The sequence below is a fragment of the Artemia franciscana genome, chromosome 10 (assembly GCF_032884065.1).
Source record: "Artemia franciscana chromosome 10, ASM3288406v1, whole genome shotgun sequence".
In the NCBI taxonomy this organism is placed as follows: Eukaryota; Metazoa; Arthropoda; class Branchiopoda; order Anostraca; family Artemiidae; genus Artemia; species Artemia franciscana.
The window spans coordinates 1224801-1243131 of NC_088872.1; the positions used below are offsets into that span (position 1 = coordinate 1224801).

Consider the following 18331-nt stretch of genomic DNA (forward strand, 5'->3'; position numbering starts at 1 on the left):
TTTACTAACTAGCCTTTGGAAGCCGTGCCTCTTCTAAAATATAAAATAAAATATTTTACCCCCCCTACGTCTTTGGAAACCAAGCCTCTCCTCCAAATAAAAAAAAATGTAGCTCTTATTTTCGTTTACCTGGATTTTTATTTGCCGACTAACTAATGAAAAAAATTGTCTAAAATCTTTTCCAGTGTTAATTGAAGTGTTTTGAGTTCTGGGTTACATATCTTTGGGGGAAGATTTCATTTTTGGGAAAAAAAAAACTTCAAAAAATAAAATGTTGCGTTTTTAATCTAAAAAAATGTTAGTATTTTGTGTGTATCAAATATGAATAATATAGCTGAAATAACGGATAATTGACACATTTTTCAGGTTAACTGCTTCTATACCGGTTAATTTCTATGAAGAGGGGGGGGGGTCAAAACCGTCAACTTTTTGGGGAAGGCAAACGCTCATCATTTGTAAAGATCTTTTTCCCCAAGAATCTGAGTCAAAGTTGATCGCTATAGAGATGTTCGATGACTGTTCGATGGTCAAAGTGGTATGACTTGCTTTTTAGTATTTGGTCGTATCTTACTGTTATCTTGTTATGTTGTTATCTCGTATCGATTTATTATCTTGCTGTTCAGCGATGTGGATTCAAAATTTTCTATTATATATTCTTATGTTATGGCCAGCTAATGCAAGAAAGGAAATTCCATAGGACTCCGTAGTGTCAATCGGGGGGGGGGGGAGGGGGCTTGCCCACCTAAATTTTTGAAAAATTGTTCCGTGAAAAAGGTTCTGGTATGTTTACTCAACTTTGTTCTGTTTTTTGTCTTCATTTAAAAAAAAAGTGCTTGTTCTTCCTAAGTTACTTTAAGTTGACGTCTTTGATAGGACTTCAATCTTTTATTCGATAGCCAACATTCTGTTTCTTCTTTCTGTCGTTTGTTTCATATTTATGTATTTTGTCAACAAGTGGCGCTCAGGTTTTTTTTTGTTTTTGTCTGTGTTCGGACCTTAATTTGAACCTTCGCTAATCTCTTATTTTTTCTTAATATATGGTTTTATTTTAGACGAAAAAAGAAATGTATTCGCTACCTGGACAATGGAGAGGGTGAGCCCGAGGACAGTCACGAAGAGCCACTGGGCTCTGTCGGAGAGGAAGTGTCTCCAAACTCAAAGCATAACGACGAAAGTGAGGACAGTAGTGACGAAGAGGACACTTCTGCTAGTGACTTAGGAATGTCCTCGCCCGGGATGAGCCTGTCTTCCCTTGCTAGTCCTGCGGTGTTGCCAAGTCCAAGTGCTAGCCTTGCATCACCTCTAACACCAAGTCCGGCAACACCCAGTATGCCGTCACATCATAGTTTCCTTGACAATAAACCCTTAGGTCCTCCTATAAGGGTGCCTATTGGAACAAACCCCCATGATATTAACAATCCTCTGAGTGTGAATCAGTTGTGTGGTAAAGATAAAACGAAAGAAAGCTCACAGACTATGCTTAGCGTTACGTAACTGTTAGCTCAAATGATTTTTTTTTATCGAAGCTGTGATTTGTTGACATTTAACTTTGTGAATCTTTTTCAAGTGTGGCTTAACAAAAGAAGAAGAATAAATTCTAAGAGCAGTAAATTAGTCAATATGTATCTGCCATTTGGAATTATTTTTGTGTATCCTGTACCAATACAGCTATGATAATATGGTACTGATGTATTCCATTCTTCTTCTTCTGTTAGTGTATTCAGCATGTTTTGAATGTTAGTTTTCTCTAACTGAGTTAACGCTACAAAAAAAAATTTCTTGCTGAGGTTTACTCTTTCAACTTTAAAGTAACAGTACCTATCAAATAGAAAGTACTTTAATGGGACAAGATTTTGTAATTTTTAAAATGAAAGTACATAAGGGCGACCTAATAACATAGTTTTAACGTTAAAATTCAGAATAATTTGCAGAAAACCGAATTTGAGTAATGTTTGGCTAATTGAAACACTTATGGAAAATTTTATTGAAATAGATGTTTTCATCATCTGGCAAGAACACAGGGGGGAGCTGTAAAGTCAGCAATCCCATCAAACATCAATATTTTCCGTAGTTTTCGATATTTTCCTTGTAATTTGTGTGCATTTTACGTTTTATCGAGTTTAGCCCCCTCCCCAAAATAAATCCCAGTGCACTGGAATGCCGCCAATTTGAATAAAACCATAGAACAACTCTAACTAATTATGTATATTATTTTTTTTTTATTCCCTCAAAATCATTTCTAAGGGCGGAGCCTAGCATTACGAAAATTAGCAAACAGCAAAAGAAAATAGAATTAAGTTTAAGAAGCCCAAATTCGAATCTCTTCCCCTCCCGCCTGCTCATGGGATGGGGGTTAATAGAAATAATGCATTTGATGTTTAAATACTAAGTGCCCGGAAATTCCAAAAAAAATTTGTTGGGGGGGATGCCTCCGAAATACCCCCCTTAAGTTTGCCCCTTATCCATTAGTACTTTCTTTTATCAGTACAATTACTTAGAGGTTACGCCGCAAACAATGACGTAAGATTAATACAGGGATTCCATTTTTCTACTCTTTTATAGTGTGATAACATATGTGCCAATAAGTTTGTTTGTTAATTTTTTTAGTTCCTATGCTTGAAGAAATTTGTTTAAATCATGATCCAACCTCCTCGCTTTTAGTCTCGTATTAGACAAATTAATAAAATTGCTAATTTCAGCAAATTTCTGTGAAGGAAGACAACTCTTTCAGATGTATAACATTCCTAGATACGTCTGTTAAATGCTAATAATTACAGATAAATACTACACAGATAAATACTAATACTACTTCTACCGACTCTCCGTGGCGTCAATGTTAGGATGACAAAGCCAGCAAAGTGGTGTACAGCCCTTCTCTATCCCATTTTGACCAAAATCTCCCAAAGAATCACTATTGGTATTTAGTACTGTTGCGCATCAATTTTCAAATCATTAGGAAATTGATTTATATATACCTTTTATTTCAAAATTTTTGGGATAGGTCGCCTTAGGGTAATCAAATTTCCACTTTTGTCTCGAAATTGGGTAAGTCATAACCTAATAATTCCTAAATATTATAATTACGCCAAGCTAAATAGCATAATTTCTATACAGTTCTAAAAAAATATATTCTAAATAATTTCCAATATAGTTCTAAATAGTTCTAGAAAATACATTCTAAATCATTTCTAAATAGCATAATTATGCCGAGCTCTCTGGTCGTATTTGTATCCGTCTTGCAAGGAAATGCGTTCAGTTATTTCCTGATAATATTGCGATCCACAAAATGAATCAATTTTAGCCAAATATTTCCTTTCTTTGATCATTAATGGGGCGGAAGAAATTCAAGTGACGCAGTTTCGTTCAATCTAGGATGCTGCCTAAAGCCACTAAGACCCTCTTCGATCATACTTATTTACTAAGTGGGGTCGAACCCCATCCCTCCTTAACAGTCACCTTCAAATCTTTCGTTTTCATGGCGCACAGGCTTCTGCGCCATACCTCGCTACGTTCGTCAAACCGTTGCCTCAACAACCTTAGGTGTCAGTGTTTCCTTATTTCCCCACTTTATTTTCCCCACTCTTTTCTTCACTTGAGCGGCAATACTTTGTACTTTCGTTATTATCTCTTCATTGCATTTATCATAAAACTTATTTTCGTGCCTTGTTGCAGTCTTCTCTCAAATAAAGCATTATAATTGACAAAAACTCTTATATACTTCAGCAAGGGGGCACATAGGAAGAGACCCCATGATATTAACAATCACCTAAGTGTGAATTAGTAAACTTTTTGAATCTTTTTCAAGTGTGACTGAAAAAAGAAGAAGATGATTTTGCAGGAGCAACAGCTTAGTCAATATATATCTGCCAGAATTATATCTCCAAAGCTATATCCCTAAAAGACAGAATTCACTCCTTTATTACTGGTCTTTTCTAAAATAAAGAAAAGATCAGAGAGGGGCAATTTCAAAAGAAAGAAGAAAAAAACAGTTAAAGGTACAGTTTTTAGTTTTTGAGCTGTTTTTGTGCCCACTGTTTTTAAGGGCTGTCGCCATCAAGTCACTCAATTTTGCTGGACATTAGGCCTACTGACTTTGTTCACACGGAACTGAACCAGGCGCAGCAGTTGGGGGAGGAGTGGAGCAATTAGGAATCACAAAATCCCCAAATTTTTAAGAATACCCTTTTGTGTTATTTTCATTTTTTTTAAATTGGAAAAAATTGTTTCCCTAGACTATGAATTTTTTGCGTTTCCATTTAAAAAAAATTGAAAAATATTCTTTTAAAAATCTATTTTCAAAATTTTAATAGGATAAATAGAAGTCGGCAATCTTGTTAGTTTGGATTATCTATGCTTGCAACTATTATTGTATTGACGGAAATGACAAATAAAAAAGAATAGTTCTCTTATCAGTCCTTGTTTGTTTAAAACCTTTCTTATTTGATAAGTTTTTCCATTCTTGAAATTTATATTATTCGGGGTAGTATTCTATATTATCATGGAAATAGGTAGGAACCATGAGCGCTACCGGGGAGGACCACCGGCCCTCCATGGCAAAAGAAAGACAATAAAAAATTTTGCTTCGAGAACTTTCCGCTAAGTATTTTTCCTTTGTTTTCAGATCTATTTAGAATCAAGATATTTCCCTTTTAATTAAGGTATTACATTTTTTAATGTATTTTTTGTGTTATCATCACAATTATTCATTGCCCCCCCCCCCTCTGGCAGTATATCCTGGTGGCGTCGTTGATGGCGAACTATTTTTAAAATGTTAAAATTAGTATTAATCGTGTCAATGTTGCCAAGTTAATTCTTTATTATCCTTTAAGCAGCAGAGGCAAATTTATCTCATCGTCCTTTTTTTTATAAACGTCTTTGCCGTTCACCAAAAATGAGTGTACAGTATTATACAGTTTCATCAATAATACGATTGCTTCTAAAAAAATCTAAAATGAAATGAATAAATAAATTAAGTCTAATTTATTCTACATAATCTTCAGAATAAATTCTGAATAACAAAAAATCCTAAAGAACCATTAGGAATATTTTCTCTTTCTATTATATATTTTTTATTTTATTTAATATGGATTAATAACATAAAACTTGAAGATTTATTTCCTCTATAATTCTATTAATCATCTCAAATGGATTAAGATTAGTATTAGGATGGGACGGCTTAAGAATTACTTCTTATAAGGAATAAAGAATAAATTGCACCTCCTTACACATAGGTACAAATTGAAAATCACTATCCCTATTCCGTCGAATTTGTTATGTTTAAAATACTCTTTTGTTTTTGTATTCCATAGGAACTTACCACCTTTAAAAAAATAGATATATAGATTTTTGCTCTGCAAGATGCCTGTCTCGAGTAAAGACGGGCACAATAGTACTGTATACTATAATAACTCATATTTCTCGCTGAACCTGTTGTACTCCACGAGGGAAAAGGCACCATAGTTGCCCCCTCCCCCTCTTCCCCGTAACAAGGATTATATACTCTGTAATTAACCACTAAAGCAAATTTTACTGCTACTACTACTAACAACTGACTGTAGCACCAATCTGTCTGGAGGCTAACATAGCTATGCATGCTCCTCCTCCATCGTAAGCTATTGTAACCCTTCCTCTTTGCACCCTCTCAGGAAGTTCCTGTTTCCCTTCAATCTCCCCTTGTGACATCCTCCCACCCCGTTCGGGGACGACCTGCCTTTCGTTTAGCCCTTGACGGCTGGCTGACAAGGACAACTTGAAGCAAATCCGCATGAATATATGTCAGAATGGACTTACATTTGCATTTCAATGGGGAGGGTAGTTAAAAATAGAAAAGATAAGTGGTTTACATGCAACATATGGTGATGTTGTGAGAGGGCTGATTTCAGGGATCCAGATATCTTGTATCTACGTGGCAGTCTTAAAATTATGTCACTTTGTAAATGCCACAGATAAATAATTAAATCGTTGTTTATTAAATAATTAATCTTATAATTTTACTTATAATTAAACCTTTGTCCCCATAATTAGAGTATTTTAGTAATCAAGATTTTGTTTAGGATTTCAATGACATCTTTAAAAGTTTATGCATTCAGTTAGAGGGCAGAAACTATGGCTTTCAACAAACTCAAGTCTTATTGACATTGACTTGACCAAAAAGTTCTTAAAGATGACGAATTAATGAAAATATATCCGAAAATGGTAAATTAGATGATTATATTAGAAAAAAAAAATGCTGAATAAAATAAGCTTAACATCAATACTGAAAAAGAAAAAGAAATTTAACACAAAGAAAGCACGCTTGAGATTTTTGCTAAGTTTTAGTGAAATCTGATTTTGTGTCTAATGTTAGCCATCTTAAACAAACCCTGCTAAGCCTGCTTGATTTATTGTTTAGGATTTCAGTAGCATCTTTAAAAATGTATGCGTTCAGTTAGATGGCAAAAAATATCACATCCAACAAATTCAAGTCTTATTGACATTGACAAACCCTGCTAAACTGCCCTGACTAATATAAACAAACCCTGCTAAACTGAGGATCTGTTTTAATGGGCTTAGTATCGAGTCACTCATTTTCAGGGCCTGAAAAATCTGTCAAAATTGGAGGTATCTGACCAAGAACATTATCAAAAATCCAAATGTAAAAGGGTTCCTAACTTGAGATATTACGGTACAATTTTCTAAGGATTGCTCTAAAATGCTCATCTTGGTCGAGTATTTGTTATAATTCAAAATTTGGCTTTTGTCAAATAAATGTGAATCTTCTCTATTCTTCTACCCCCCCTCCCCCCCGGACACGAACTTGTAATTATTTATTTGTTTTTGTTGGCACAAGTTATTTTTTCTAGTACAATCATTGGTTCTTATATAGGCAACGTGCAATTTAAATGTATTTAAAGCCTTACATTTTGTAAGGTTGCCAAACTTTTGTTTTTTGATGTATTTAATCGTAGGATATATGTCCATAGAAATGTTACACATTAGGATTAGAGTATTGGTATCATTTTTTCAGATATTGTGTTTGTACGACGCAGTGTTATATTTCCTTTTTTTGTTTAAAGCATTTTGTTCGAAAAATTATTAAAGATCGATGGAAAGAATTTGTATATTTGACTGATTAAAATAGGGCCGTTGTTTTCTTATTGTGACCAGGGGTGGATCCAGTTCTTTTCAGGGGTGGGGCGCATAATAGGTTATTTTAATAAACTTGCGAATAAAGAAATACCTGCAATTAAAGGTGACCTCGACAATTATGTGTCGTAGGTAGGTAGTGGAAATGGTCGTAAATTTACTAAAATCTGATGATGGTTAATGTTCTGATAAATCTGTTAGAATTAAAATAGTATAAAAATATTGATACAAAAATAGTTCGTTATAAAAACTGCCCCGCTATAAAAAAATAATAATAAAAAGCTGTTCACCATCTATAAAAAAAATCTAATATATAATATTTTCTGCATAATTTTTACCTTTGCACTTCTGACCGCTATAGCGAGTGAGTTAAGCTTTTTATTGTCAAAAGAAGATTGGTCTTGAACCAGCTTTTGGAATCATGGACTCTTTGTGACAATTTGTATAGGTCAAACCATTTAGCATGTAGCTGTCGCTGATTTGCGTTTCTTTACAACATATTCAAAATCAAATTACACTTGTAAATAAATCAAACAATAAACATTAACTCTTATTTTACATATCGACCAAAACCAGGACGAAAGAATTACCATATCGGTTTGTTCTTGCTTTAACGGGAACTAACTTATTTTGCTTTCTCCTTCTCGATGATAGAGGTAGATCAGGTAGAATGTCACGGTGCTGAGATTTAGAAAGCAAGAACTTTCCAAAACTCATTATCAGAGTTTCGTACCGGTTTTGGAATGACGGCAGTCCTGGCACTTCCAGAGCCTTTTCGTAGGGGATGTCATGGCGGCCCAATATGATCGATACCGCTCGATTCTGAACCGATTCAAGCTCCTGACAAAGATACAATGTTCTAAGTGCTGAGGGCGCCCAAACAGGACAAGCATATTCTAGAATGGGGTGGACATACATTATGTATGCGTACTTAATACTCGCACTGAACCTACGCATACCGTTTAAAGTCTGTAGAAGAGCATTTGCACTTTTAACCACGTTTTCGATATGAGTGGCAAAGCTGAAGTCATTGGAGAAAGTAACTTTAAGGATCTTGATGCTGTTTGTTAGAAGGAATGGAACATTTGGCTCCATAATATCACTTTTTAGCGGGTTAAAGCGCACTATCTTCGACTTGTTCATATTAATCTCAAGATTTAGCTCCGCGCGTTCTTTTGTGAAAACACTGACAAAATTTGAACTGAATTGTGGCGTCACAACTCCGTTTTGTGCTAAATATTTGAAGATAAATTACAGGACGTCCACGAACTGGTCGCCATAGTCAGCTATGAGGAAGTTAATTACAGACAAGAATACAATAACTGCGGGCTTACTTCCTTTAGGGGCTCCACAGGTGGATGAGGACCATTCGAAATTACTATCACCTTCGTAGAGAGCAAAAACACGTTGCATCCTCTGACTGAGAAAGTCCAACACGAGCGTAAGAGTCTTTTTCTTAGCCCCCATTAGCTTGAGATTAAGGACAGCTACATTGTGATCGATTAAATCATAGGCATTTCGGAAGTCTATGGCACCAAGGTCGACAAAACTGTGACCCTTTTCGACTCACTTGAGGAGATTATCGTACATCCGCACTAGATACACTGAGGTATTACAGTCTTTCAGTCCGCCGGATTGTCTCTGGTCGATAGATTCCTTAATTTTATCCAGTAAGACACTCATGGCAAAGGTCTCGGCCACTTTTGCCAGGTTTGGTGTTTGCAAAATAGGTCATAGTTCGTCACAGCTCTTAGGGTTAGTAACCTTCGAAATTACTCTAACGTAAGCTTTCTTTCAAACAGTTGGAAAGATCCCAATATGAAAGCAGAGGTTTATCAGCACTGAGAGGGGTTTTGCAATGAAAGGGGCGTATTCTCGAATCAGTTTGGGTGGCAGTTCGTCTGGATAAGCAGAACTATTTACTTTCACCTTCATCAGGGCCTTATAGGTTGTCATCTCATTGAAAACAACTTCACCTTCATCTGCGAAGGAGTCAAGTATTTCAAACTTCTGGGCTTGTGTGGGAGAAGGAAATGAGGTCCAGGTACGGGTAAAGTATTGATTAACCTCATCAGCAGTTGTGTAAGTTCCATCAGGGTGGCTGATTTTTATGTTGTTATGAATGGACTTGCCAGTGATTTGCTTGACCGCTCTGTGCCATTTCCTGGTATCTGTCTGTCCGAAAGTTTCCCATGCGCGTAATCTTTCTTCGCACTTCTCGTGAGAGAGGTAATGTGATTCCGCAATTTTTTCGCGTTTTGCAAATCTCCCTCTTGGAAAAGCTTGCACTTCTTTTGGATTAGTTTCTTGATTTGGGGGTTTATCCACAGTTTATTACTTTCGTATCTAGTGAAAGTCTTTTCAGGAAAAAGCTCAAGGTATTTGGCGTGGAGAACTTCGGTGAACAGTTGGCATTTTTTATCGAGGCTCCCGTCTCCATAGACCTCTGGAAAATGGTAAGTAGCTATCCATCAACCATAGGTGCTAATTGCCGAATCGATAAGCGAACGGTACTTGACAAGCGTAATTTTAGGCTTGAGTCTTGAAGCGGCAGCTGACCAGAGCACAGCGTTGTGATCCGAACTGGCAAGTGGCCCAAGGGATTCAGGGGTTTGGTAATATGTCTCACAGTCGGTCAGGATTAAATTCAGTATGCTGCCGGATTCATGTGTTGGGAAATTTACAACCTGCTCTAGGGAAAGGCACAATACTAGCCAGCTTTTCTTGGTTTGGTTAAGGTCTCCAGCCAGATCAATAACAGGGTTTCCATAAAAAGCACGAAAGTGGTCGACAGTCTTTTGGAGGTATGTTACAAGATTACGGTGGTTTCAAGCACTTTCAGGGTAGTAGATTGAAGCAAAGATGATGCATGAGTAAGCACGCGGCATGGCTGATGGTTTGCATCAAACCCACTCAGCCTGATGTTCACTGCTTTCGAGTTCACGTAGCTCCTTCATAGAGATATCTTCACGCACGTAAGTGGCGACTCCACCGCCGAGACTCAAGTCGCCGAGAGCTTGTCTTGTTCTGAGATACTGGGCATAACCGGTGAGTTTTCCTGTCCCTTCAGTCAGGCTATGTCGCTTAACCTTATGGCATCGCTTAGTAACTACGATAGTAATGAAGAGTAGGAAATGAGGATAACGATATAACTTGTATATTCGTAAAATATATATTAAACATTAAATACTAGCTCTTTTGGGGGTGTAACAAGAAAAACTGAACGAAGAGACACAAAAACATAGAAGAAATTTAAAACAAGGGTTTTAAGTATAGGCAGTAAAGCATTAACCAATCACTGTTTCTTTTCGATAGTAGTGTTTTAATAAATAGTGTCAACCTAGACGAAATCTCAGAAATTTACTACCCAAAATTTTACTTTTCATAATAACGGAGCACGTCTCTTTCATTTTTTAAAGTTATATATATTTTGCTTAAGTGACAGAATTCACAATTTTATAAGAAAAGTATATTTCTGTATTTCCACAACCGCCATATCTATTTCTTACACAGTCGATGTCTACTTCAATATTTTGGTGAATGTTTATAATGGCTAGTCCTGTCAGTTTAGAGCTCTTTGTTAGTATTTCCTCTTCTATTCATCCTAAAATATTGGAATAAAGACCAAAATCGTCAGAAAAATATTAACTCTAATAAAGACGCATGTAGGTATGTGCTTCAAACTAAGTATATGAGTCGAAATACTCCTTTAAAAAGAGATGACTATGTGTCTGGTATTTTTGTATTTGATAGTTATAGATTGGTGATCTAAATTCTCAGGGTTTAAAGCTATGGTATATCTCTAATTAATTTTTTTCAATCTTGATATTTTCATAAATTCAATTCAAATTTTAAATTTTGGTATGTCTGTTGAGCACAAAAATTTGAGATTTGACCCAGATTTAGCACTAAGTAGGAGAATTGTCCTGTAAAAACTTTGATTTATAAATTACTAACCGTGGAAATGTGAATTGATGGCATGTATCAAAATAAGTATAAAAATCCTCAGTGGTATATATATATATAGCAGTTTAGACAATTTCATGGACAAATACGTGCAACCCCTATACAAAAACATAACTAAATCTTGTAACTGGTTAGTTTTTGCTTCTCAACCCCGTTGTGACAACACAATCCTGAAATATCATTTCGACAGCCTAAAGAATTTAGGCTTTTAAATTTCCCCCTACCTATTAATATGAAATGAAGATTTTAGCCTCCCATTCGGCTTTTGTGGCAAACGGACAGATTGCCTTGATAAGCCTAAATTTAATTAAATTCTTTTTGGCGGTATGCGTCATTAGTAAAATCTAACAGAGACCGCACAAAGTAACTGAAACCTTGCTTCGAACTTGTTTGCGAAATGAAACAGTATTAATAATTAAAAACTTATTAAAAAGTCAACTATTAAAACCAATTGCAAAAAAAAATTGCTTTCGTCTTAACCCAAACCAGAGCAAGTGGTCCCAACCACAAATCCACCACTACGTCAAGGAGGGGGGGCTCCTCCTGGATCTACTACTGATTATGACTTGACTATATTAGGGCATAAGATATTCGCTTTAAAGATTTATGAAATTTGACCCTCTGTCGAATGTCTTTGTACCGGCTTAAGGGATGGGCAGACTTGTTTTTACCAGGAATTTGAAAACCGGAAACTCGCGAAGGAAAAGCGTAATTTTTCACTGAAAGTGCAGTCTTTTCTTGGCAGATATTTAAATTTTCTTAGAAACTACTAAAATTCTAACTTCTTCGTTTAATCTAATTTCTAATCATTTCACCACATTGAACATTAAAAGTATCCAGTTTTACTGACTGAAATTCTGATGAATAAGCCACCACATAAAACTCTTAAAACAATCGTTGAGGCAGAGTTAATTCCTACATAGGGCGCTGGCGTAAAACACTACCTGCATCCCTCTTGAAAAAATATGGCTATATTAGCTTGAAAAACACTGCATCGAGTCAGCCCTAATTGGCATATTGACCAACAAAATGATCAAAGATCGACACCTGTAATGTCGGCTGCAGGGAATAAAAAGATGTTATTTGATAGTTTTGTTTTTGTAAAACCCCGAGCTTGTAACTCTCGCTCTTAAATTCGAAAATTTATTCTCATCTCGTATTTGGTTCGTAACAATTTCTTCTTTTTTATGTCACTTGGTATCTACCAAGTGACATATAGCGATCGTCAATTCTGTCGGTCGGTCTGTCGGCCCCGGTTTCGCTAGTTTAGGCACTTCCAAGTAAGCTAGGACGATGAAATTTGACAGACGTATCAGAAACCAGACCAGATTAAATTAGAAATTGTCTTTTTCCCGCTTCGACCATCTGGGGGGGGGGGAGTGGGGGACGGTTATATTGGAAAAAATAGAAAAAATTAGGCATTTTTAACTTACGAAAAGGTGATCGGATCTTAATGAAATTCGACATTTAGAAGGATATCATGTCTCAGAGCTCTTATTATAAATCCCGACCGGATCTGGTGACATTGGAAGGACCTGGGGGGAGCTAAAATCTTGGAAAACGCTTAGAGTGGCGGGATCGGGATGAAATTTGGTGGAAAAAATAAACAGAAGTCCTAGATAGGTGATTGACATGACCGGAATGGATCCACTCTATTTGGGGGAGTTGGAGCGGGGAGGGTCAATTCTGAAAAATTAGAAAGAATGAGGTATTTTTAACTTACGAATGAGTGATCAGATCTCAATGAAATTTCATATTTAGAAGGACCTGGTAACTCAGATCTTTTATTTTAGATCCCGACCGGATCCAGCGTCATTGGGAGGGGGGAGAACTGGGGAGGGGGAACCGGAAATCTTGGAAAACACTTAAAGCGGAGAGAAGAGGATGAAACTTGTTGAGAAGAATAAAAACAAGTCCATGATATATGACTGACATAACCGGACATAACCGGATCCGCTCAGGATCCGGTGACATTGGGGGAAGTTGGGGGGAATACCTAAATCTTTGAAAACACTTAGAGTGGAGGGATCGGCATAAAACTTGGTGGGGAAAATAATCAAAAACCCTAGATACGTGATTGACATAACCGGAACAGATCCGCTCTATTTGGGGGAGTTTTAATTCTGAAAAATAGAAAAATGAGTTATTTTTAACTTACGAAGAAGTCATCGGTTCTTAATGAAATTTCATATTTAAAAGAGCCTCGTAACTCAGATCTCTTGTTTTAAATCCCAACCGGATCCGGCACCATTGTGGGGGAGAGTTTGGGGGACCATTACTATATGTAAACACTGGTCAAAGTTTTTAACTTGTAGCCCCTTCCCCGGGGACTGTGAGGGAGTAAGTCATCCCCAAAGACATTGTTATTAGGTTTTTCGACTATGCTGAACAAAATGGCTATCTCAGAATTTGACCCGTTGACTTTGGTAAAAAATGAGCGTGGGAGGGGGTCTAGGTGCCCTCCAATATTTTTGATCACTTAAAAAGGGCACTAGAACTTTTAATTTCCATTAGAATGAGCCCTCTCGCAACATTCTAGGACCACTGGGTCGATACGATCACCCCTGAGGAAAAGAAAAAAAAAACAAACAAATAAACACGCACCCGTGATCGGTCTTCTGGCAAAAAATACGAAATTCCACATTTTTGTAGATAAGAGCTTGAAAATTCTACAGTAGGGTTCTCTGATATGCTGAGTGCGATGGTGTGATTTTCGTAGATTTAAGATTCTATGATTTCTAGGGGGTGTTTTGCCCTATGTTCCAAAATAAGGCAGTTTTTTCAGGCTCGTAACTTCTTATAAGTAAGACTAAATTTGATGAAACTTATATATTTTAAATCAGCATAAAAATTCGATTCTTTTGATGTATCTATTAGTATCAAAATCCCACTTTTTAAAGTTTCGTTTACTATTGAGCCGGATCGCTCCTTACTACAGTTCGTTACTACGAACTGTTTAACTGTGTTATATAGTAACGTTATTAAAGCAAATATATAATTACATGGGAAAAGCAGGAAAAAGAAGTTTTTTTGGTATCTACGATGTTATGCGAAACTATTCACGATGATGAATGAATCCGAACAGCTGAAGCAAAAGGCAAGGAAAAAATGTCTAAGGTAATGATGGAGAAAATGAAGTAGAACGAAGTGAGAGGGAATAGTGAGAATCAAAAAATATCCCTGGGGAATACGAATCCTATAAAACATTTGGTTCTGTGGAAGGATAAACATGAAAGAGGAATTGGATTCATGCCAGAATTTCTGCATGAGAGGTTGCTTGCCCTCCAGTTACTTTTGCACCTAAAAAAGATACTAGAACTTTTGATTTCCAAGCAAATGAGTATATCCTGAAGTTTCTGCAACAACTTCCTCCATACGAGGTACCCTGGTGAAAAAAAGAAATTAATAGAGCCCACCTCGCTCTGCACTTAGGCAGAGCCTTCACGCTGTCTATGAAGCACATAATCTAGCAGTTGTAAAACAGAATGAAATTTATGGCTTTTTGCACCCTACTCCCATTCTTTATTTTCAAAATTCTTGTACTTTTGGTGTAGTGTGACTTTTATATTTATCCATGTTTCAGGTCCACTCAGTTGCATAGCTCAACCACCATCAACTCAACAAACACATAATTAGCAACTCTTTCAATTTTTTGTGTCATGAAAGATTTTTTAATATATTGCTTAAAAAAGGAGCAAAAAAAGAAACTTTGCAATTGGTACCATTTTCCTCAAGAGCAAAACGCAACTCAAAGAGAAAAACTTAACTCCAGAGAGCAAAATGGGTTTGGGCATTTATGATTTATTATTTTGTTATTTTTCACAATATCCTTAATAACTGTAAATTTTTTTGTCTTCTAAATTTATTTAAAGTTGGGTGTGACCACAAACACTTGGGACACACAAACACTGGAAGGAAAGCTTGAGTTATTTCTAAAGTCAACATTATTCTTCTTGGGCGGAAATCTGCAAAAGTTAAACGGAAAAACACGGCTTTGTGGGTATATTTACATTCAAAGCATTTTTTTTACTCTTGCATATGACCAATTACTCCAAGGTATCATTTTGTTTTCTTCCTGAAGGAAGAAATCAAGTTTTTGAGCAAGTATTTTATATTTTGAAATTTTCTAACCATGCTATTGAACAGTCTGTGATGTCACCAGACGTTAAGCAGCAATGCCACTCTTTAATCCATCAAAGAGATTCCAAAAACTAGGGCTAGCGCTGATGAACAAATCATTAAAGGTATTGTGGAAACACGTCATGATATTCTTAGTGTTTACTCAGGATCCCAGTGCGTTTCCAGTATGGTTCCATATGACTGGCAAAAAGCTTGGCAAAGCAACCACCCGGTTTGGCAATTAAATGCCACTGCGTTGGTATCATTGAAGTGACTCGAAAGAGAATCAGAAGTATCACCTTGGGTATATGACCACAGAGTTCATCAAACACTTTTACAATATCTGGTAATGAAACAAAAGCTAAGGCTGGGATACTTTTGACTAGGGTATTAGAATTGGGGTCATTTTCGAACTCTTTATAGGCCCAGTGGTTGAACTTTTCTTATGATAGACTCTGATAAATGAAAGAAACATCTCAATAATGTAGAACTTGGAAACTCAACTCGAAAAGCATTCATAGCAGCTTTTTAAAAATCTGTCAGAATTCTGGTGGGATTGACTCTTGACACCGAGTGATGATGTCGGTAGAGTTTTGGTTGACCTTGGTAAATTCTCCAGCGAAGGGCCAAGTAGCAACTTTGCTTAAATCACTGTCAAGTTTCCAGCTCCGACTGGAATGTTCCATTTTTAAGTAACCAAAATTGGAGGGTAACTAGGTTTCCTCCCCCACCCTCTTTTTTTTATCAAAATCATCCGATCAAAACTATGAGAAACCCGTTTAGCAAAAAAAAAATATATATGCAAATTTTGTTTTAACTATTGATGTGCGGTGAGTCAAAATCAGAACTCTGTTAAAATTACTGTTAAATTTCTAGCTCTAACTGCAATGTACTTCAAATTATGTGCAGATACCCGCAAACTCTTTTGGAATTATGTGCAAATTATGTGTACTGTCAAATTATGTGCAATGATACCCGGATCCACTAAGAACCACTAGGATTCAAACTGGATTAAACCATTTGCACGAAAAGAAAATACGAATTGACTTCTTTTTGTTATTCTGTTGTTGTTGTTTTTTTTTGGGGGGGGGGCACAATTTTGGGTTGGAATCTTTGGTTGATGTCACTGAAGGCTAAAATACTATGGGAAATTTTAAGCATTTGGTATGGAGGAGGATCAGTAATATGCCGGAAGCATCATGGCCATAAGAAAATGGAGCTATTGGCTACTATGTTCCTTACTGACATGCTTATTTTTCAGTAGTTTCTGTCTATTTTTCAGTAGTCTGTGACTACATTTTGTTACCGCAAAGGGGCTTGATCTCGCATCCCTTGAATTCAAAAGATGGCGTCGTAGCTACTGTCCTGTGGTAACTGTTTGTAAAGAATGTGTTACTGAATATGTGATTAATCATATTAACATGTAATATGGATCAATAGAGAAATTGAGAAGAACCGAAATCTGTTTTCCCTTAATCTGCTAATAGTCTTTGAAATCCTCCATTTCAGTGGAGTTACGCTATGTTACAGACTTACGGAGTTACTCAAGTTACGCTATGTTAATTTTTCAAATAATCTTGGAATTATTGCAGTTTGCAATAGCATAGTAGTTTGTTAAAAGTTTCTCAATATTAATATTTTTGTTAACTCTATTTTTACTACACGCCTTGCTCTTAACGCTAAAGTTTGACTCTTTCTCTCAACTCTATTTTTTAAAACAGTAAAAAACTTTACCGTACAGAGCGGGGCATATACGGAGTAATTTCTGTTCATTTTAAGTTTTAATATCGCTCCTTACTTTAAGTTAAAAAAACTTGTTTTTTTTTATTTAATTTCTGAACGTTTTTGAATTAATATATGTTTTGATTTTGGCTCTCCACATATGAATTGAAACAAAATTTGCATATTAATTGTATAATTTAATTGTATATTAATTAATTGTATTTAATTCACATTAATTGTAAATTTGCATAATTGTATTTTGTATTCTCTTGCATTTAATAATAAACTTATCTCTCTAATTTAATTTAATTTATTTTTATGGGTAAATGGCTTTCTCATAGTTTTGATCGGACGATTTTGAGAAAAAAGGAGCGAGGGAGTAGGCCTAGTTACCCTTCAATTTTTTGGTTATTTAAAAGGCAACTAAAACTTTTAATATTTTGCGAAGGTTTTTATTAGTAAAAATATACGTAACTTACCAATTAACTTACGTAACGAACTTCTATATTCGTATGTTTTTATCACGTATATGAGGGGGCCCCCTCGTCAATACCTCGCTCTTTACACTACAGCTTAAATTCTGTCCCCATTCCTTAAGAATGATCCCTGAATCACAAAGGCCGTAGAATAAATAGTTGAAATTAATAAAATCACTTCAACGTAAAGAGCGAGGTATTAGGAGGAGGTGAACCCCTCATATGCGTAATAATTTCTGTTCGTTTTAAGTTTTAATGCTGTTCCTTACTTTCAGTTGAAAAATCTTTTTCATATTTATCTTTTCACTGTTCTTTAAAAAAATGCAAAAAAATCCTGCACCCCCTTCATGGAAATTTTCTTTCCTCATGACAAATTCCTCCATGGAAAGTTCCCCCCGCATAACTCCCTCCCCTCAACCTCTCACCCAGCCAAAAGAATCCCCCTGAAAGCGTCTGTACACTTCCCAATAACCATCACTATATGTAAACACTGGTCAAGGTTTGTAACTTGTAGCCCGTCCCATGGGGACTGTGGGGGAGCAGGTCGTCCCCAAAGACATAGTTATTAGGTTTTTTGACTATGCTCAATAAAATGGCTGTCTAAGAATTTTGATCCGGTGACTTTGGGAAAAAATGAGCGTGGGAGGGGGCCTAGGTGCCCTCAAATTCTTTTGGTCACTTAAAAAAGGCACTAGAACTTTCAATTTTTATTAGACTGAGCCCTCTCATGACATTCTAGGACAATTGGACCGATACGATGGGAAAAAAAACAAAACAAAAACAAATAAACATGCATCCGTGATCTGTCTTGTGGCAAAAAATACAAAATTCCACATTTTTGTAGATAGGAGCTTGAAACTTCTACTGTAGGGTTCTCTGTTACGCTGAATGCGATGGTGTGATTTTCGTTAAGATTATATAAC

General features: G+C 36.2%; 1 protein-coding gene across 1 annotated transcript in view; it reads left to right on the top strand.

Moving 5' to 3' along the window:
• LOC136031638 (protein pangolin, isoforms A/H/I/S-like) overlaps positions 1–7094 on the top strand; it is a gene marked incomplete in the record, with an annotated part of 153392 nt that extends 146298 nt beyond the window's left edge. The window contains 1 exon segment of the mRNA XM_065711281.1: positions 1053–7094. Within this exon segment, the coding sequence (XP_065567353.1) occupies positions 1053–1494 (442 nt within the window).
• Between the last annotated feature and the right edge of the window lie 11237 nt (positions 7095–18331).